Source organism: Pelodiscus sinensis, chromosome 2 (genome assembly GCF_049634645.1).
Source record: "Pelodiscus sinensis isolate JC-2024 chromosome 2, ASM4963464v1, whole genome shotgun sequence".
Taxonomy (NCBI): Eukaryota; Metazoa; Chordata; order Testudines; family Trionychidae; genus Pelodiscus; species Pelodiscus sinensis.
The window spans coordinates 207,354,521-207,376,791 of NC_134712.1; the positions used below are offsets into that span (position 1 = coordinate 207,354,521).

The 22,271-nt window shown below is 36.3% G+C and overlaps 1 protein-coding gene across 4 annotated transcripts in view; it reads right to left on the bottom strand.

Moving 5' to 3' along the window:
- The window catches only part of PHF14 (PHD finger protein 14), a 380,891-nt gene that overhangs the window by 138,277 nt on the left and 220,343 nt on the right, over nt 1-22,271 (bottom strand). For all 4 annotated transcript variants that reach the window (XM_075922308.1, XM_075922310.1, XM_075922309.1 and 1 more), the window contains one exon: nt 21,303-21,420. In XM_075922308.1, coding sequence (XP_075778423.1) covers nt 21,303-21,420 — 118 coding nt within the window. The remainder of the gene's footprint in view (nt 1-21,302; nt 21,421-22,271) is intronic.

Consider the following 22,271-nt stretch of genomic DNA (forward strand, 5'->3'; position numbering starts at 1 on the left):
CTTACCTATTAGCTACCATGTGGTAACTAATACTAAATAAAATCATAAAGACGACAAGGCACATTTTTCTTACTTTGATTATCGGTAAATTTTGATTATTTTTTATGGAAATATTTTTTGCCAGTATGTGTATATGTATAATGAAGTTCACGTTTACCAATATTTACAGATAAAAATCTAATCCATCTGCAATCATTAAGGACCTCTCTCTCTGTACCTAAAAAAAATTATTTCTCCATTTGAGGAGCACATCCAGAAAAAACATAAGATCCTTTGATACTGTAGCACAAACATGCTTAGTAAAATACCGGTACTAGCAAAGTAGCAGAAGACTTATTAAAAACCATAGTCAAGGTGTTGTCATTATTTGACCTTTGGAATAGGTGGTAGTTTTAAAAGACTTCAGGTTACTTAATCATTGATGTAATTTGCAGTGGGTGAGGAGGATGGTGAATCAAAACAGATTGATATTTATTGATAGCATGTTGTAACTGTATTTGTTTAAACTGCATGGTGCTCAACAGAAGGAAGGGTTGGCATTAATGGTCAAGAGAGTAAGGCAACACACTGCTTGTACTCTGTCACTGAGTTAGGCATTTTTAACAGAGTGTAAATGAAGTTTTTCCATTTATCAACCTGACTTTCATGTCACAGCTATGGAAGCACAGTGCTGCATTGCCTGCAGTAATGTTGTTTGCAGGAGGAAGTAAATGAAGGAGTAAAATCATGTTTGGCACATTATTTACTGCTTTGTAACCGGGCAAATACCATTCAGTATATGAATGATGCAAAAGATTACTATTTTTCTCAACAGCATCACAAGTTGTATGGGAAAATCTTGGAAGAGAAAAAAAGTTAAGGCTATGATTTTCATTTTCCCTTTGCCCACAATTGCAGAGGCTCTCTTTTTATAAGCCTGAGAGTTTTGTGCAAATGAACTCTCCTCTTTCACTCCCAAGACTTTGGAGGAGAAATGGAGTATTCTTTATTCAACAGGAAAAAGGGAGATGGCTGCCTGTATGCTCAGCAAGCATCTTGCTGTCCTTTCCTCTGGCAGTTATCTGTGACAGTTCCATTACATACAGCAATGGGGATATCTCTGCATGGTGATGAGGTGTACACTACAGGTATGTCTACATAAGCCATTATTTTGAAATAATGGCGAGATGGAGAACTTCTTACTCCGAATCCTGTAACCCTCATTTCATGAGGAGTAAGGGAAATCGAAAGAAGAGTGTTCTTCCTTTGACTTCCTGCTACATGGACAGTACTGAAAGCCAAATTAAGCTATTTTGACTTAAGCGATGCAATTGACCTAGCTGAAGTTGCGTAGCTTAATTCGAGTTTTACCCTGCTGTGTAGAAGTACCCTATGAGAGCATGCTACACCATAAAACACAAGTGTTACTCAAAATACAGTTTGTTCCCTCTTCCAATATATTACTGAGCATGTTGGTTTTTACTTCTTTCCCTTTTTACATACCTGCTGTGAGGAGAAATTCTTGCGAATTGACAGTGAGATTATGCTATTGTATTGTAAAAAAATCTTAGATAATACATTTAACTATGTGGTTTCAATACATTTAAGACACTATGCACATTATTCACATCTGCTATTGGGGAGGCTGAATTTTCTCCATCCCATTTTGTATGGCTTTGCCCATCAATCCCTTCTCTTCTGAAGGTTAAATATTGCGAAACAAGCTCTAGAATACATCATGGCTGTGTCTAGACTGGCAAGTTTTTCTGCAAAATCAGCTGCTTTTGCGGAAAAACTTGACAGCTGTCTACACTGGCCGCTTGAATTTCCGCAAAAGCACTGACGATCTCATGTAAGATCGTCAGTGATTTTCCGGAAATACTATGCTGCTCCCGTTTGGGCAAAAGTCTTTTTCCGAAAGACTTTTGCGCAAAAGGGCCAGTGTAAACAGCACAGTAGTGTTTTCTGCAAAAAAAAGCCCCGATCGTGAAAATGGCCATCGGGGCTTTTTTGCGGAAAACCACGTCTAGATTGGCCACGGACACTTTTCCGCAAAAAGTGCTTTTGCGGAAAAGCATCCTGCCAATCTAGACGTACTTTTCCGTTAAAAGCATTTTCGGAAAATCATGCCAGTGTAGACGTAGGCCATAAGTTTCTTCAACAAAACACAGCAAGGATGGTGCTTGCTGTGGTGCATCTGCCTAGGATGCAGTCATCTCTGTCTTCCTATAGAACAACATTTGTCCCATCTCACTTAAGATTTTAAAATACTTTTTTTCTAAACAGCAAATGCACAAAGCAACCAGCAAGCTATGAAGAATCAAAGTGAGAGTTACAGCTGTAATCATTTTCTTAGCTAAGTGAGAGTCTAAGGCTGCATGTATGTTTGCATGTGTCTTTTTTCATGATTCTGAGGTTGTCTCTCTCTCCTTCATCAATAACCAGAGACTGACTATGAAAACGTCTCCTAGGAATAGAAGGTTCCCCAATTTATATTACCTTGCAAACCACATGCAAACGGCTCAAAAAATTCAACTGTGTTGCTCGGAAGCACTTGGACAGTTGATCCAAAAGGGACTGCATTTATGAGTAAAGAACTATTAAATGTGTGTGCATACAGCTTAGAGCAACAGTATTTGACTCCATGAAGCAAACTTCTTGCCGCTTATCACTGTTAAACTGCAAATCCACACAACTCTTGAGCAATCTAGTTTACTCCAGTTTTATGGTTTGGGAATAGGTGCATACTGTGCTCACAATACTTTGCAAATGCTTAATTGTGCTGTAGGATTGAACCCTGGAGATATTTCTGGTCTAACTATCAGCTGCTTTATTCTGCTACAAAAGATAAGTAGCTTGGAAAAGCCATTCTCTTCAAGTGCACAATTTTCAGATATACTCCATCATTATGCAAAATGTGTCTGTCAGATGTTGGAACAAAGCTTCAAATTACACCATCCAACTTTATTCTTCAGGCAGGGTCAGCAAGCTAAGATTTTTTTTATTACTTGAGACATCCTTTAAGCAATATTTATTTAGTTTCTTGCATCCTCATTAGCAATCATTTTAGCTCTTCAAGTACTGGAAATCCAGATTTTCCCTACATAATGCGAAACAAAGTGGTACTAAAATGGGAAATTGCCAAAAGCAGCATTAAATTGCTAAAGGGTATCAATCATACGAATAATGGTTTCCATCTTTTCCTATGTGATGCAAGTCAGCAATTCTTTTTCAGGAATAGCCCCCCCCCCCCCCCACACACTAAATCTTCACTCCGTTAGAAAACATGTCCCAATGTCCACTGTTCTGATTCCTCTCAATTATATGATGAAGTGACAGACATCCTATATTTGAGTTTGAACTCTAAAACAAAAATAATTCATTAAAACAGGGTGATACTGACTGTAGTGGGTGACAATTGCTGCTAAGCAGGAATAATTTGTTATGGATTATTCTACACCCAATGACTATTTGATGTATTGCAAATCCTGACATTGATGCATTAGATTTCTTGGAAAAGTCTTGTCTGCACAGGAACAGATTGTGTAGCTACAGAATGACAGAAAGACAGCCTTCAGTTAAACTGTGCAATTTTAATGTAAATTCTATATTAAGTGTTGTATACAATTCTTACCTGGGGTTTTACATTTCTAAGAACTACTGGTATGAGTGCTGAGCTCAACATACCTGCAGAGCCACAAAAGGGTATGCTGCAGGGCAGCACCCCAGGATGTGGGAGAGCCCCTCACTCCAGTGTCAAATACATTGCCATTCCACGCAGATCTTTCACTGACTGCTGATCTCTGTGAATTATGGTATTAGGAATACAGAATCATTAAACTAAGTTTATCGAAACTATGGTAAAGAAATGAATCGTAAAACATGAAAAATATCCTGCAAAAAAAAATTCGTGTGTCCTTTCTGTGTTGTTGCATAACATCTGAATCTGTCAGGCGGAGAGGTGTGTCTTAGGCATACTGTGATAACTTTCAAACACACATAGAGGTCCTGATATAGCAAATACTGGGGAGACCTCTGATTCACACTTTAGTGATAGTCAGCACAATGTTTAAACAATTTTTAAAATGCATTAAACTCTTAATACAAATACTATTATTAAACCAACCAAATACCCTTCATTGACAGGGTAACAAACTTTGTGGATGGAGGGAAGGAGTAGATATATTTCTCGACTTCAGTAAGTTCTGATACTGCCTCACAGCATCTTGCTATAAGCAAATTACAAAAATATAGCCCAGAGAAAGCTATATTATACAAGAAGGGTGTAAAACTGGTTGGAAAACTGTATTCAGAGAGCAATTATTAATGGTTCACTGTCAGGGGCATATTGAAAGGGGTTCCACAGAAATCTGTCCTAGGTTTGGGTCTATTCAATATTTTCATAAACTACGCCACAGAGAGTACACTTATAAAGTTTAAGGGAAGTAATAAGCTCGGAAGGGTTTCAAGTGTTTTGGGGGACAAGATTAGAATTCAAAATTATTTTGACAAACTGAAGAAATGGTCTGAAATAACTAGGATGAAATTCAATATAGACAGATGAAAAGTAGTACACTTAGGAAGGAATAATCAATTACACATATACGAAATGGAAAACAAGTGCATAGGAAGGAGTACTGCAGAACAGAAGGATGGGGTTATAATAGATCACAAACTAAATATGAATCAGCAATATAATACTGTTGCAAAAAAGTGCACATCATTTTGAGATTTATTAGCAGGAGTCTTGCTCACAACACAAGAAATAATTATTTCACTCTACTCAGCACTGACAACATGTTAATTAAAGTTTTCTGGGCAACAAACTTCAGTAAAGATATGATAAATTGGAGAAAGTTCAGAAAAGCTTAATCAACAAAAATGATTAAAAGTGTAGAAGACATAACCTACAAGGAAGACTGTAAAAACTGAGTTTGTTTAGTCTAGAGAAGAGGGTGGGACTAGATGGGGGACATAACAGTCTTTAAGCACATATAAGGTTGATATAAAGAGGAGGTTGATAAACTGTTCTTATCCATAAAGGAAAAGACAAAAAAAGTAATGGGCCTAAATTACAACAGGATAGATTAAGGTTAGACGTTAGGAAAAGCTTTCTAACTGTAAGGGTAGTTAAGCGTGTAATAGGTTACCAAGGGAGGTTGTGGATCTCTGTTACTGGAGGTTTTAAAAGAACAAGTTAGACAAACATCTGATAGGGGTCGTCTAGATAATACTTAATTCAACAACAGTGAAGGGTACTTGACCAGATGACATTTCTAAAATTTCTTCGATTAAATATACACTGTTTGCATAAGACGTAACGAATACTTTATGTCAAAGTCTATAATTTGTGTGTGCGCACGTGCGTGCAGTGTTGCTGATTTTTGTTTTGTCTGTTTTGATGCATTTGCTAAGCTCTACTTCCTAAAACATTACATAATTTGAGCTACTACTTAATGCTAAAAATGAAGCTTTTGGAATATTGTAACAAAATGTATACAATCCTATTTGTGTTTTTTTTAAAGATATGTTATAACTATGGTTACTAGATAGTTGCTCTCAATCTGCTCTCTTGCGGTAAAATCTCGGTCAGTACTCTATTGTAGGAACGCAGATATGGGCATAGTGGATTAGACCTTAAGTCTGGGACATACAAGGCCCTTTCCTACAGTATCTTTAAATATGGAATTAAGTTTAAATATTTTTGTGTTCATTATATTGAAAAGTTTATGGATTACTATGAGATTTATTGCAACTTCTCTGAGGGGGAAAGTATCACCAGCTTCAACCGACTATTTTAAACAAAGTACAAGGCAAAAGGGAACTTTGCACACAAAGTGAAGTGAGCTTTCTAGGAAACACCAAAAGGGCAGGAGGATGTGAATCCATGTTCCCGCTCTGAACCCAACTTTTTGAAGTACTCGGGAGAGAGCCAATGATCGCTGATTACCTTTCACAGAAATTGAAGATCAAAAACTCAAGTTGAATGAAGGAGAGATTGATATTCATTTTGCTTCTGAGCTGTTATGAACTTGTAACTACAGGAAAAAAACTTTGGTCTGGTTTGAAGGGCTCATCATTTACCATAGTCATGTTGGATGATCTTTGGCAAGTATATTAGCATACATGTTGATGCTTTTATTGTTTTAAATATTTTTGCTCTAATACTTTCACTTTAAGAATAAATGTGCTTACTTGGCTTTATAGTAACTTATAACTGCTAACAATTATATTGTTTATAGCCAGTGCAGAGTAAGCAAAGCATAGATGCTAGCGATTTAGGCCATGCGGGAATAACACAATGTAGGCAAGAAATTGTGCAGCCTGGAAAAATCCCATTTAGGAGTGAAAGAGATGCGGGGATCCACCCAAGTGAGGATGGCTAGGAAGCCTAAGGGCTAAGAGCGGGTGCCCTTAGTAGATCATGAAGGGGAATACAGGTGTAGTTGCCTTGAACTATGACAAGACCCACATAATCCAGTATCCTGTGTCTGATGTTGACCAGCAGTATGGGCTTCAGAAGCATGGAACAGGAATCTCAGAGGAGGCAAACGTGAGGTAACCTAGCCACTATATTAGGTCACATTGTAATCAGGACAGAGACTGGTTCTCTTCTATGCTCATTCAATGCCCAGCATTGGAGTCATTGGGCCCTACTATAAAAGAAATATTTACTACCACACCTGATAAACAGTTGTACAATAGATTCAAATGTATTTAATTATAAAGATCCTGATCCAACACCCACTGACATCAACAAGAGCCTTCCAATTGACTTTAATGGACTGGTTTAAAACTAAGAACCAATGAATATGCTAAATTTATGATGGATTATTTAATCTGCTTCTTTTATAGATACATTTTACATCTTTCTAGGAGTCTATACTACAAACACCATTGAGTAGGTGAGGGTACATGATGCAAGAGTCTATTACCTCTTCAGATTTTAGAAGGTTTGATAGTTTCAGAGACGAATGAAAATAAGGATTATGGAATTTTTTTAAAAAATACATATTATAAAATTTAGATTCCTAACAGTTTGAAGTTATGAGTTTATTTTCAAAGCTTTTGCTGCAATTGTTCTGATATGTGATTCCATAAAACCTCTTGTACCAAAACAGGAATGACATTTCTTCTGTAGCTAGTGAAACAAAACCACAAAATACCTCTCTGGTCTTAAACAGCATACTTAAGAATAATATAAGAGATAGATAGATAGATAGATAGATACCTGCCTATGCATTTCTCCTTTGATGTTAGCTCATATCATTATGAAGTATATACTTTCTTTTTAAGAGTATTTCATCCCGAGTCCAGCTACATGCATACACAAATGCTCTTGAAAAAAACAAGTTTTGTGCAGGAGAACTACAGAGGTATTGGAAAAAACAATCTGCTACATGCCAATTAGCGGATCATAGACAGTTCTGCAGCTCATCCAGGACAGTAACTCCAACTCCTGGAACCCCTTTACTCTCAGAGGTTGGCCATTGGCATAATCTTGCTGTCAATGACCATGACCTCCCAGTATACTCCTAACCGACCCCAGAACCCTTTGTCGGCAGATCCTGGAAGCCTCATTTCCAGACAAAGGATTCTGGGGTCGGCAGATCCCCGTCTAGACTGCTGTGCTGTGCCGACAAACAGCTGATCGGCACAGCGCGGTGGCCATTTTGATTGAAATAAAGCGGCGATTATTTAAATCGCCTCTTCATTTCCCTTTGTCGTCCTGCCTCATCTACATGACTCCATTGATAGAGCCATGTAGTCTAGACACACCCTAATATTTCCAAAGGGGTCCAAATTTCCATTTGAAATTTTGGAGGGCCCACAAATTATACCAAGGCTTCAAACCACTGATTACAGCATCCCATAAGAGTCTGTGTAACCTGTATGAATCTGCTAGTGCTCTAGTTACTGGTTAGGACTTCCCAGTGAATGCAATATTCTGATATATGCCTGGTACTTTGAACTTTTCAAAGCAGCTATAAAATACTTGAGACTTTCCAAACATACCCAAAAGAGTTTACAAACCACTGAACCAGATAATTTTCAACCTTTACCAAAAATACATTTAATGAAAAGCCAGAGATAAACGTAATTACTGCATGAACTTAACAACTGAAGGTACATCTTCAAGGTTTCTTGGAGATCTTTAAATAAAACCCTGAAAATTCCACATAATATTTGTGCACTCTCTTTGTAGAACTAATTATAATGCACTTACAATTATAGTCACAGAGAAACCATTTGCTGAGCCATTTTTTAAACGACAGGAACTTTTCTGCTAAAGAATGCTAAAATTAAAGAGATGAGACACTCTTCCCATTCTCACATACAAAGTGGTTGATGCAGCACAAATCACCAGTCCCCAGCTGTCTTTTGTAAGAAGAGATTAAATGTAGCTGATTTTAGTCTCCAGTTTTAAACAGAGCTGCTCTTAAACTTCACCACCACTAGATTACTTTAAACTGAAAAGCAAAATTTGACTCAGCTAAAATTCATGACTTTTTTAGTGCTTTATAAAAGAACACTCTTTCGGATCACTTCCTATTTCCTCTCCCCTCTCTGGTTCAATAAGATTAGTTTGTGCCTGGGAAGCATTAATAATTCATATTGGTGAGCGGAAGATCGTTTAGCAGTGATTGCAGCGCTCAGAAAGCCTTTACAACAAAATCAACATTAAGAACAAACATAAATGGCATATTAGATTACTATGACAAGGTATACAGACCCCATCCAGGGACTGAAAGCAAAAGGATTAACGGTCGCTCTTTAGTTAAATGAAGAACTATGCTTGTGCTAATTTTAAGAATTTTCAGGTTAAAAAATCTGGACCTGCAATGGGATTAACTTCCAATCTACAATTCTGCTTTTATTATACAATTTCTATTTATAAATAAATAAATTACAAGCAATAGAGTTGCAAGACAATGAATTAATCACAGGATCTGGTAACAACAGAACACACGAGTGCAGAGCTAGAATAGACTGTGATGCCACCCAACTAAAAACACGTAGGCTACATCTACACTGCATGCTTTTTGCGCAAGAACGGCTGTTCTTGTACAAAGACATTTAGGCTGTGTCTAGACTGGCAAGTTTTTTCACAAAATCATCTGCTTTTGTGGAAAAACTTGCCAGCTGTCTACACTGGCCTCTTGAATTTCTGCAAGAACACAGACTGCATACTGTCTGAAATCAGTGCTGCTTGCAGAAATACTATGCTGCTCCCATTCGGGCAAAAGTCCCTTTTGCGCAAAGCTTTTGTGCAAAAGGGCCAGTGTAGACAGCTCAGATTTGTTTTGCGTAAAAAAGTCCCGATCGCAAAAATGGCGATTGGGGCTTTTTTGCACAAAAGCGCATCTAGATTGGCATGGACGCTTTTCCGCAAAAAGTGCTTTTGCGGAAAAGCATCCATGCCAATCTAGATGTTCTTTTCCGCAAATGCTTTTAACGGAAAACTTTTCCGTTAAAAGCATTTGCGGAAAATCATGCCAGTCTAGACATAGCCTTACAGTAAAGCATTAAAAAGGAGGGCTTTTTGTGCAAGGCGGCAGTGTGGATGGGCAACAGGTGTTTCTTGCACAAGAAACCCCTATGGCTAAAACAGCCATCAGAGCTTTCGCAAGAGAGCAGCCACACTGCCATGGACATTCTTGCGCAAAAGCACATCTCTTGAGCAAAAGTACATGGCAGTGTGGACACACTCTTGCACAAAACCTTTTGCGCAATGCAGATGTAGCCGTACATCTTTGAATCTTCTCGGATCTGGTCATTTATGATTTTATAAAATCTCCAAATGCTTTTCCCGATGCTCTCTGCCCAGATCTTCGAACAGAAAAGATCATGTAACGCTATGTTTTTCAATACCGCCTTCATGCTAGCTTAGTGTTTTCTAATCGAAAAAGTTAATCAAGGCTCATAAAAGTAAAAGCCTCACAACTCAGTTGTAAGCTTTTCATTCACATTTTTCAGTAGTATCATCTATTTGCATATCAAGAGTCAATATGTGTTCTACTAATTAAGTAAATAACAATCAAAGTTTGTAATCACGGGTTGCTAATAGAAAGTGGTAATGGTCAATTACAATTTATTGGTAAATTTGTTTATCACTCTGTTGCCAGCATGAAGCCCTTAATTATTAGCACACTAATATAAAGGCACATTATTCTTAAGGAACTCCACAAGCAGGAGTCAACAGGATTGATGAAGTGCATTTGATGTTTTAGAGACCATTTATACTGCATTCACAGCTACATTTTGATCATTTACATTTTCCTTTTTAAGTTTTTACTTAAAAATGAGTATATAGTTGCATAACTGAGAAGATCTATTTTAAGATAACTATAACCAAATTCTGTACATTTTATACAATTTGCTGTGATTCTGTGAAATTCAGTGCCACAATACACCCCCTGAAGCCTCAGAGGCACAAGCAGGTGGCGAGCAGGTTGTCTGAACCAGCAGGGAAAATAAAACCTTGGTCCTGTTTAAGGATTACATCCTGCTTTCTCTCTCCCAGGCACTGGAGGATGAGGATGGGAGGTAGAAAGCTAATTGGCTTGACATAAAAGTGCAGTGTATAAATCTGTTGGCTCCCACACTCTCAAAAGGAAAGGTTATATAAATCCTTCCTTGTGCCTGGGATACCATTCTGCCTTTGGAAGAAAAGCTTTGTCCCTTCCCTCATTTAGTCTGGGGGTTTGGGGCTACACTGTGGAAAATATGCTAATTGCCTTCGGGGAGCTGGGAAGGAATTTTCTCTCACTGCCCAATTTTCTCTCACTGTGGCCATTTTCTCACCTTTTTCTTAGTAGCCTAGGAACACCATCGGTAAGTTAGATTGCAAAATCATGTCACAACTTGGCTGGTACCAATAGAGGGTTTTCATTCCCTGATAAACTGGAATTAAAAGCAGATTAGGAAAATGCATCTCCTAAAGAAGGCGAGAAATGCTCTTGTGGCTGACTGGAAGAGTAAGGAGAACCTGCTCCAGTATACCCTCATGTGAGGAAAGGCTGTGAGGTTGTAATAACTCTAATGTGACTCAATTAGGGGTGTGGCGGCAGTCCTCTTCCAGGGGAAAAAGTGGCAGGGAAATGGTAGCCCTCCACCAAGTGGTATGGAATACAAAGGAAGGATGACCTATACTGCGCAAGTTATTGTGTGATGGTTCTCAGATGTGTCATCTAATAAATCTACAGCCCAGCTGAACCCCATTGTGTGTGTATTGTCTTTTTTCCTGCACTGTCTGGCACAAAGTAGGAATTAGGTCAATAGCAAAGCGGGATTCAAAAAATTAAGCTATTTAAAATCAATAAAAGAACATGCCTGGTTACATTAAATAGGGTATAAATGCATAAGTGCCAATCACACATTTAAATCTGGTATCTTTTAGATGTCCTGAACAATAATGAAAAGAGTTTATGGAATGATTATAATTTTTAATTGCTTTCAAAATATATTACTGACAAATTCTTTCCAAACTCAGGCATCCTTGGGTTTACCCTCAGATATATATTTTTGGCAAGTCATCTTACAATACAGGGGAAAAGATTGAGACCTTAAAAATAAAGCAGTTCATTAAAGCAAGAGACTTATCATTTGCTCCATTTTAGCACAAGTCTTTGATGACAAGGAAACACATCAACTCCTTTTAGAGATGTACTAAGCCTTTTTTATTTTTGTAGTTAAACATAGTGTTATGGAAGAAATCATCAGATGTGTTGTTGCACACAGTCTTATAAATTATTTGTCTTGGAATGTGAGCAAATTTTTAGGCCCTGGGAAAAAAATTTTGTTGGTTTTCTGATGCAGGCTTTTATGTGGGAGAAGCTATGGCTCTTAACCTTCCTTAAACTTTCTGTAATCAACTACTGGGAAGAGAGTTGCACTCTGAAATGAAACACTGATGAGGTTGAGATCCCTTAAGAGGGGTTTGCTATGTGTGTTGTTTCTGATTACCCATTTTCAACAAATTTAGAGTAAGACTATTTCCACATTCTGTGACGGTGATTTCTCTTCCACTGGGTAGCTGACCTGCTGAGCCCTGATATTTCCTACCAGTCAGCAGAAGGGCTATATTTTGCATTCTGAACAATGCATAGAGATCTGATTTGTGGTAATTACTGTTAACAAATTTTAGTAAATTTGTAAATCATGTATCTTAATTAGGTGCTACTACTAACTAGTACTTAAATGGGTATTATTACATTGAAAACCACATAAAGGTATGGTGTCTACAGCAGGGCCTAAAAGCCAGCTTGCTTTTAGCTCAAAGGCTAGCAGCCCCTATACTAAGCTCCAGAGATCCCAGGTTCAAATCTGCCTGGTGGTAGTTACATATGCACATCTATTCACAATATCAAAAAATAAAATGATGTGGATATATCACCTGCATCTGTCTATGCTTTGCTGACATACAAGAGCTCCACCTGAATAAACAATGGAAGTTTATAAATTAGGATATATTTGCTTAATATTGTAAATTGGATTTACAATTGGTGTGATAGATTGTTATTTGGAAAATAGTCAAGATGCAATGGTCCTGTAATCAGGTTGGCACTTCCCCTTCCTTAAGTAGTTCTCACTTGAAGAGGAAACTTTTGAAAAATCTGGATACCCTCATAATACAGGGGTGGTTCTAAAACTTCCTAAAATCTAACATTTTCCCCCAATTTCCGAGAAACTTTCTTCAGCAACATTTTGCACTCACATTCATGCTCCCACGCTGATTTATGCAGTACTTAACCCCTACTTTAGTCAAGAGGGTTAAATGTAAGGCTAATTCGATTGTCCCTAGCCAGCATACAATAAGAGGTTAGAGTAGCCAAGACTGCTTGTGAACTACTACAGCCTTTTGCAAATGCACAAACTGCAATATTGTATCCAACTCATTATTTTGTAAAGTGATTTGAATTACCAGAATCTAGAGTCCAAACAGTGCAATACAAAATCTTATTCTCTGCTGTTTTGTTATTGTCTGTTGTATCAGCAAGAGTTATCTGCTGAGCTTTTATCAAATTTGAGCTGATACATTGACAAAATGGGAAACAATGTATTTGACTGTATGCTGCATCCTCAAAAGAAGAGGGTCTGATGACCGATACCCTCTGATGTAATATTACAATACCTAGGGTCACAACTTCTTTAAAAACACTGTATTTATGCTTCTCATTACACTCAAAATATTTGATTCCAAAGGTTTTTATAAGATGAGTGCACTCCGAAATTTGGCAAGGTTACAATAAAATATTAATCTATTATGGACACTCTTGCTCAAATCAGTTTTGATATACCATAAAACCAGGATGGGTGAGACTGAATGATATGGTCATTTTATCATAATTTTAAGGTGCATTTTAAATACAGTTATACATAATTGATTAAAATGACACTGTACTAAACCTATGTAATATAGGGCAAGAGTAAGCATTACCAAATTATGATTTATGCTATTACAATGTATACATTTTTATAGTGTGCTATGTACATGTGCTGTTGTACAAACTACAATATTAAAAAATCCACCACCATCACGTTACACATCCAAACCCCACATATATGTTAAAAACATTTAGCTTGAAAAGACAAACATTGACAAGATAGGCAATGACAAAATGAAGGTTGTCTGCATAAGCTTGTCTGCATGCCTTCTGACAGTCTTTAATTACATGATCACATACTAGTTTTTCTACAGGTCTATAGTCTCATTCAGTGACCAGGATAGATGGTGCTCAGTTAATGAGCAGCTATTCAATCTATTAGTTTGTTTTTTCCTCATTATTCAGTGTTGGTCCTGTACCTTAATTATTGCACATTATCCAAACCCTGCTCTGAAGACAGAATTATTCATTTCCTCGTGGGTACTCATCACTATTGTAGCAGAGAGCTTCACAGATATTAATTTATTTTAAAACACCCCTGTGAGATGAGGATGTATTATCATCTGCATTCGACACATACAGAAAACAGGCAAAAATTAAGGTTAAAAAATATCCTCTAATTCTGATGCCAAATTTGAGATGTCTAGAACCTGATTTTTCAAAACTACTTAGCATTACAGATTGCACAAACATAATTTTGGTATTTTCTCATTTTTAAGTGCATGGCTTTGCAACCTACATAATCATAGAAATCTAGGGTTTTTAAAATAATTTATGGCAGTATCTTGCACTAAGGCAGGATGAAATATGCTTAGATATTCCTGATAAATATTTGTCTTAAAAATCTCCAATGATGGGGATTTTACAACATCTCTTTGTAACTTATTCCACTAATAATTATTAATGATAGTCTTTTAACATTGGTGTTTGTGTATAACAGCTTTTAAGTCCAGCTGAACCCCCTCCCACTTTAGAAATTCCATCACATGGAATGTAATAACTAATAGTAGAAGAAAACTGTCAACATCTATGTGGACTAACACTAGATGGGGCTAAGATCCACACTTTTACAGGTATTTGCTAACAGCAGAGGAATGCTGAGACCCCATTTGCTTCTTTCCCTGTTTCTGGTCCAAGCCTCTCTCTTTTTCCCATCTCTAGCTCCTTGTTCCAATCCCACTGACCTCAAACAGAAAGCCCAGTCTAGACTCCTCAGGCTTCTGATCACACTCCTAGTCTTCTTGTCCAATCAGACCCAGCTATCCTCTCTTGGCTCCACATCTGATTTCTTTCATTCCCCACTCTCCTGGCCATCAGTCACTTGCGTGGCCATGTTCACCATCCATACAGGCTCCCAGACCCACTCTCTCACAGTTGGTTCCTTCTACAATTTCAGAGTCATCTCCCCCCACACCCACCCCACCAATCTCTTTGCCTTCTCTCTTTACCCAACCAGTACAACTTATCTCCTCACACTATGGCTCTAAAAGAACTATTTCTCTTCATACCTCCAACCTCACTCACCACAGTCTCAGTCTCCTTCCCAGACATTTTTAGTCTCACCCTGTGCTTCTGCCTCCCTCCCCCAACATATACACCAGTTTTCCCATTCCTAATATCCTTGCACTGTATGTTCCATTCTCCAACCCCAGCTCCCACGACCAGATTCCCTCTTCCTCCATCCCCAAGTCATCCTAGTCTTCCCTCCAGACTCCTCCTCTCAATATACTCCCCCGCACTCACTCTCTCCTACATCTGGCTTTTTTCCCCTTTGTCTTCAGTTCAGGTAGTTTACTCCTCTATGCTCCTGGGGTCCAAAAGAGAGAGTCACTAAGAAGGCAAGAGAGATGGGTTCTCTGCATTCTAGTCCCAGAGCCTCGTCCTGAACCCAGCCTGGCATAGAGCAGCCAGGAATTTCAATGACAGGGTAAACGCTGTTTTCCCATGATGGCATCTTCAAGGAATTTAGCTACAAACATGTAAGTTGTCTCTAAGAAGCATCTGAATAGTGGTTTTTCACAGACGTATTGTTTAAATTTTGGTGAATTTTTACAGGAGGAGCAAAAAGCACACACCTGGCAAAAGACCACTCCCATTCCAAATTTAAAAGCTCATTTAAAAAGCATGGATGTTTTAGATATTTTCAAAGAAAAGCTAGCTGTTAATTTAACATAAACAACTTATTTTTCCCTAGAATCACTCTCACAAAAGGTAGTCTTGTTTTGGGTGAAATTTTCAAAAAAAAGATCAACCTGAGGCAAATACCCAAATAGTTAAAAGTTGACAAAGTTGTAAGCAACTGAAAACAGAGTCTTATAATGGGATGTGTCAAATAACTTCAATAACAGGCATTATTACACACCCCAGCTATAAAAAAGGTATTTCTGTTCATGCAGAATTAATTACATTACAGATCTTATTTATGACCATTACTAAGTCAATTTTTTCTAATTTATACAAATTGTTGATGTCAGTTTGTTTTCCTCTTGAAAACTTCATTATCTTCTACTATGCATCTGAGAGTTTGTGAATCTGTACGTCTGTCCATCTGTTAGTTCATTTGTTCAAGAACTCCTTCTAAACTTTAAGAGCTAGGACCACCAAATTTGGTATGTGGCTTCCTTTTATCGTAACTTAAAAGCAAGGTAAAGGTTTAGTTGTGCTAGGACAATGGGATATACCTGAAATTCCATAGTTTCTCATAAAATGGAAAGAGAAGTGTCTAGTAGGAGGGTCATTTATTGTAGAATGACCACAGGGTAGGAAGCAAAAGGCCAGAGATGGGGACCGTGACAGCTATAATCCCATTGAGCCAGAAGGGGGCAGGAGCAGAGAAAGTGACATTTATCTGCTATATATTTCAGAGTTTGTCTATTTGTGTGTCTATGTGTCTGTCTATCCTTCAGCTGGCGGACATGCATGGAGAGGCGCTGCTGCAGTGACAGGGGGCTGGGGTTGTCCTCTCTCCCGAGGGCAGCCTGCATACTGAACCTCTCATCCCTAGCCCCACCACAGAACAATGATTTAAATGGGGGGTGGGGGGGAGGGAAGAAAAAGAAGAAAAAAAACGAAAACAACAAACCCTATTTGAGTTAAGGATACAAACAATGCTAGGTAAATCTGCTAGTTTTTAAAATACACATAATATAGATTTTTTTTCTGTGGTGCACTTCCCATATTGTAAATATTTTAAATAGTACTTGTTTTGATTTGGAATTTTCTATCACGATAGAGAGGCTAGCATTTTGGAGGATTCTAAACAGGTTCATTAACACAGTCCGCTGACACAAAATCGTGACATATGATGATCTACTGGGTAGTGAGTTCATTTTATATGTAAGTTTTCATAGCAAAAGGTGTACTTGTTACCCAAGTTTAACTCTCCATTTTCCATTGTAATTAGGTTAAAATTCCATAGGTTAACCACATATCAATCACCCGAAAACTCTTTGGATGAGCAAGCTGAAAGTTAGAAATAAAAGTAATTTTAAAACAATTCATTTCATTTTTTATATTTTTAATAAATCTTCATAATGGAAGAAGAACAGACATTCACATTTCTGATGTTACTGTATGCAGTTAAGCTTGCTTGCTCAATGTTCTAAAGCAAGTAACATCTTTGAGAAATCACTTTGCTCAGTATTAGGGCACAAGAAAAATCCTACATGACTGCTTTCCAACACAACAGATAAGCAGAAAATACCATTTGCTCTGGTTAGGGTATGTCATGGATTTGTAAGTTTCAGAAAATACTCCAGAAATGATTTAAATGAGAATTCTATGCATATGAATTCACAATATACTTCCATTGAAAACAATGCAGTACAGTAAAAAGTTGAAATGAAAATGAACTAAATTGAAGTCTCCTGGCTAATGCGGCTCAACTTACAGCAGTCAGCTAATGAACTGTCTGTCATATCTACTCTTCAACTTTTCACAAAATGTATCTTAAACAAGGATAAAATGATGGAAAAGTAACTAGCAGTCATTATAACTATAATGATGTACATATACATCTTTTGCCATCCTGATCTTTTATAAAACTTTAAACTTGGAGGAGGTACTGAAAAAGAAATGTAAGGAAACGTACATTATGTAACTCCCAGTGTCTTCATCTAATTTTTACAAAGAGATCTTGTACCTTAAAGAATAGGGGTTTAGACCAGTCAAATGCTATTCTAGAATGCAAATGAATTTGCTGTTTAAAGGAAACTTCTGAAAGTCTTTCCCTATATCATGATTCTACAAAATCGGAAATTTTAGTATACTAATATTTGGCAGTATTGGAAGCACATTGTAATCTTTTTTTCAAGGCAGTTTGGTGATGTTAAAATACCTAGCTAATAGATTTATTTCAGCTTTCATGTGAAGTAACAAAAACTACAATGTTTCTGAGATGAGAAATCTTGTCAGACCTTAGTGGTGAGCATCACCCATAAAAGTGACATGCAGTATTACCGGCAAAGAAGATGTTGCCCTCATGCCCTGCAGCAAAGTCACTGTCTGTCTGTTATTTGACAGACAGGGTAATATGGGAATATGTTACATTGGTGGGAAAATAACTGACAAGATTGCAGCAGAGTATTGTGACACATTATAAGCAAAACAGAAGTAGTCTACAAAATGCTTGAGATAGAGAGCAATTTAAAGCATATGTTTATTACTACCACACTGCACCTTTGTATTGCTTCGACCTGCAAACATTCACTAATACCTAAAAAACTACTTTACTTGTTAGATCAACACAATGTCATCATTACCTAGTTTCTAAAATTGAAAACTAATTAGATATGTACATAATATAATCACCTTCATTGGGACAATTAAATCGTTATACAGAATCTTTTGTGGTTTATCCACTTGTATATTATAACTTAACTTTTTATTAAACCGAAATGAATCGCAATCTGTTTTTTTAGGACAATATACCTAAACACTTGCTGGTTAGGAAGTTAAAATTTGTGTATCTGAATTAATATTCATACTATAGTGATTATTTAAAATGGATTTAAGCAGATGAATAGCAAAGGGAATAAATTAAAATTCCTTTATTACTTTCTATTTGGAAATGTTACTTTATAAAGTCTTATGTCTCCACTTGAAGGGAATGAGACTACATTAGTTTCTTCTTGGCAAAAGCTGCACTATCCAATCCTATTTCACTGTTGTAATCCTTACAGGAAACTTTGTTGTGACATATCAAAAATTGGATTTAGTATTTGTGTGAGAGATTGAAAGTGCTTGTGGCTAAAGTCTGCTATTCATCCATAGGTCAAATAGAGTGCAGCAAACAATGTCAGATTCCTTACACAGTTCCTGCCTAACAGACTTACATTCAGACCAAAAGGACCACCTCTTTACAGTTGGTAAAAAAGCTCTAGAATTTATAAGCATATATTGGCTATTGAAATACATGGAGGGCACTATGTGTAAAATATATATTATTTTATTAATAATATATTATTTATATTATAAAATAAGACAACAGATTGAAATTGGAAAAGAAAGAAAACAGTAAGCTTTTTAAATTATTTTCATATAAAGAAAGGACTGTACAAAAAGTTTAATTCACCTAACACGATCTTGTTAAACACCATGAGGCATAGTAGAGGAGAGAAAAATATGGTATGCTAAAGATAAAGATACCTCTTAATATGGACAGCAATATAGCTTTTTTAAAGTCCCTTTATGGTGCTTTGAAAGAAAAAAATCTTTAAGTAACTCATCAAAGCCACAAGGAGTCCCCATAAGACAACATTCTCAATACTTATCAGAGTCATCATTTTTCAAATACAATTAAAATTGACTTGTTTAAAATAGTGAAATAAATCAGTCTGAAGTATTAAATATTGTTTTTCAGAATGAGTCTTTATGAATTGAAAATGAAAATCAGTCTAATTGATAAACATGGTTTGATATATTTTTAAATGTCAGTCATCCTTAATATACGTACAGTAAAAATCTGTGGTCATAGAAGCTTGTAAATTCAATAATACTTTTTCAAAACATTTCATTTTATATCAAACTATTTAAAAATTAACACACTTTGCAGAAAATTATATAAATGTTGAATTAAATTTTCAGAGTAAGTTATTCAGCAAGGATAGCATTTTATCTGTGTTGTTTGGCTAGCAATGCCAAATACATATCTGGAGTTTCAAAAAGTGCCCTTTTGGCAACCCACCCCCCCCCCCCCCAAAAAATTTTTTTTAAAGTAGCAGGCACAACATTTTAACGAACAATAAAAAAAAAAACCCTTTTGATTTAAGAGGTGACAGGAATTCAATATCAATTAAAATTCACTTCAGGAGTGACCATTTTAAGTGGAATTCAAGAAAGACTGCTTGATGTCCAAAATGTAGTTGATAGCTAATTTCCAATGCCCATCTTTTGTATCTTAAGGAAGAATGATTTGATTAATGGACAACAAAGCAGCATATTTTATTTTTCCCAATTGTCAAAAGGACATCAGCAACTCGAAAATGCCTCTTCTGCCTGAAAATTTTGTATCTCCTTAAGTTACAAATAGCTGTATACCTAAGAAAGATTATTAGAAGCTAAAGAAGTTAGCAGAAAAAAAGATTTTATTTTTTCTGTTTAACTTTATATGTTTGATAGCACTTTCTTTATAGTCCATTTCCTGTGCAATCAGAAATTCAGTCACTTTATATCTCCCTGAAAAGACCCAGATAAGCAATAACAGAGCAGTAGAAAATGTCTGAATTGTTACTGATTTTAAAAACTCTCTTATTTTAACAACACCCTATCAAAAACTGGATATTTTTTAAATTAGTCACTTACCAAAAAAAAAAAAAAAATCAAGTTGACACTGTCTCTTTAGCGTGTCCACTCTTCTGATCTCACTTTCAAAAGTGAAAGTAGTTTAGATGCGGCTTTTTTGGCAACCCCCTCCTTCTCTCCATCGAAAAGCAGCTCTTCCTCAAAAAATGAGGTTTACGTGGCTTTTCAACTGGGGGGGGGGGGAGAAGAGGGGTTTCATCGAAAAAGCCACATCTAAACTACTTTCACTTGAGATCGGAAGAAGATATGTAAATTCCTGCTGAATTTGCATATCCTCTTTCGAAACTCTAGCATTGTCTAGATGAGCCCTGATGACCCCTTAAAGAATAACAAAAATATATAGCTTGAGAGGGGTAGCCGAGTTAATCTGTAACTAGAAAAACTTAAAAAACAACATATAGTCTAGTAGCATCTTAAGGACTAACAAAAAATGTAGATGGTATCATGAGCTTTCGTGGGCACAACCCACTTCATTTACTAACAGGGAAAAACAATAAGAGATTGAAAATATATAGAACAAGACTAATTGTTTTTAAAGTTACAGACTAACACAGTTACCCCTCTAAAGTTTCAATACTGAGATTTTTAAAATCAAACAATTTTACAATATTTTACCTTACAAATGTCCCTCTTGCTAACCTAATAATGTAATGCACAATTGATTTACGTTGGAAAAAGAAAGATAGACTTCTAAATCTTTCATAAATACATTTTAAATTAATTTAGTATTAAATATGTCTTCACAGATTATGATTTACATTATTAAAATATCTGACTGCTTTTAATTGAGCAAAGAATACTATGATATTTATTCATTAAATACTTTGGGTTTATGTATTTGGGGGGTCACCACTATCATATAAGAAGAAAAGTTAAGAGGAACTGTTAACTCCCCTTTTACTGATCCAATTAACACAATTTCCATTTTTCATTGTTCTCTTCTTCAGTTAAAGACAACATGAAATCCTTGCAGTTTGACCTTTAACTGTGTAGAATTAAATGTCTATTTCCCATTGCAGATCTATTCAAAGTTGTCAAACACAAACTCAGGATGAGAAACTGCACAACAATGTGCTCAAAAAGGCTATGCAGAAACAGAACTCCTCTGAATTTTCACAGATTGAGTTAACTTACTTTAGAGGAAGTAGAATCACACTCTTGACAAATCCATCCATAGCCTGTCTGTTTTGGAGATTTTTTCAAAGGAGGGTCGAGACAACCAAAATGGTAGCAGAGCCTGCATTCATCACACCTGCAAGAGAAACAGATAAATTATGTTTTTTGATTAATTCAATCAAGTCATTCAAAGCACTTTAGGGTATCCCCAAATCATTAGTTTGATTTAAAACATTTTCAGGAAGGGTGATTTACATGCACACATTCACACATCTGTAGTATGTTTCTATTTAATATGGAATATTCTGATGCAGTAATGCTGGTGGGAGGTTTGTATGCTCTGTATATTTACTATTCATCCATAAAGATGCTTGGAATTACAAAATTTTATATCTTACTAACTAAAAAAACACTGGATGACCAACAAATCAATTTTTGAGAATCTGCAGCATTATTGCAGATTTTTTCAAGATTTGTACAAAACTGTGTTGTCATTTTTCAGAGACCATGGCTGGTATAAATAACTACCATCTGTAGGATTTAGTACACTTTTCAGATAACAGAACTTTCTACATTATGCATCTTCCATAACGTCTGCCCACATATCAAGTAATTCAAATACGTTTACAATTCCATGAATGTTTTTTTAAAATAATGACTTTGTACTAACAAATAAAATCTGCACAAAATAGTCAATAACGTGAGATTTCGTCTATAAGATTTGGAAAAGGTATTCAGTTAAAACATTTTATTGCAAACCTTTCACTTATAACTCACAAAAAGTCCAGTCTACACATTCATAATTCTGGGTTTATCAACAAACATTTTGATAGTGTTTTGTGCCGTATTCATTCCACAGCAAATAGCCTGAAACATGTATCATAATTGTTCTTTATTCAGACATTCTTAGTCTACTGCCACTGAAGAAGCATTTGCTATACTGCAGTGTTTAAGAAAAGGAGTCTTACATCAAACAGTACAAAAATA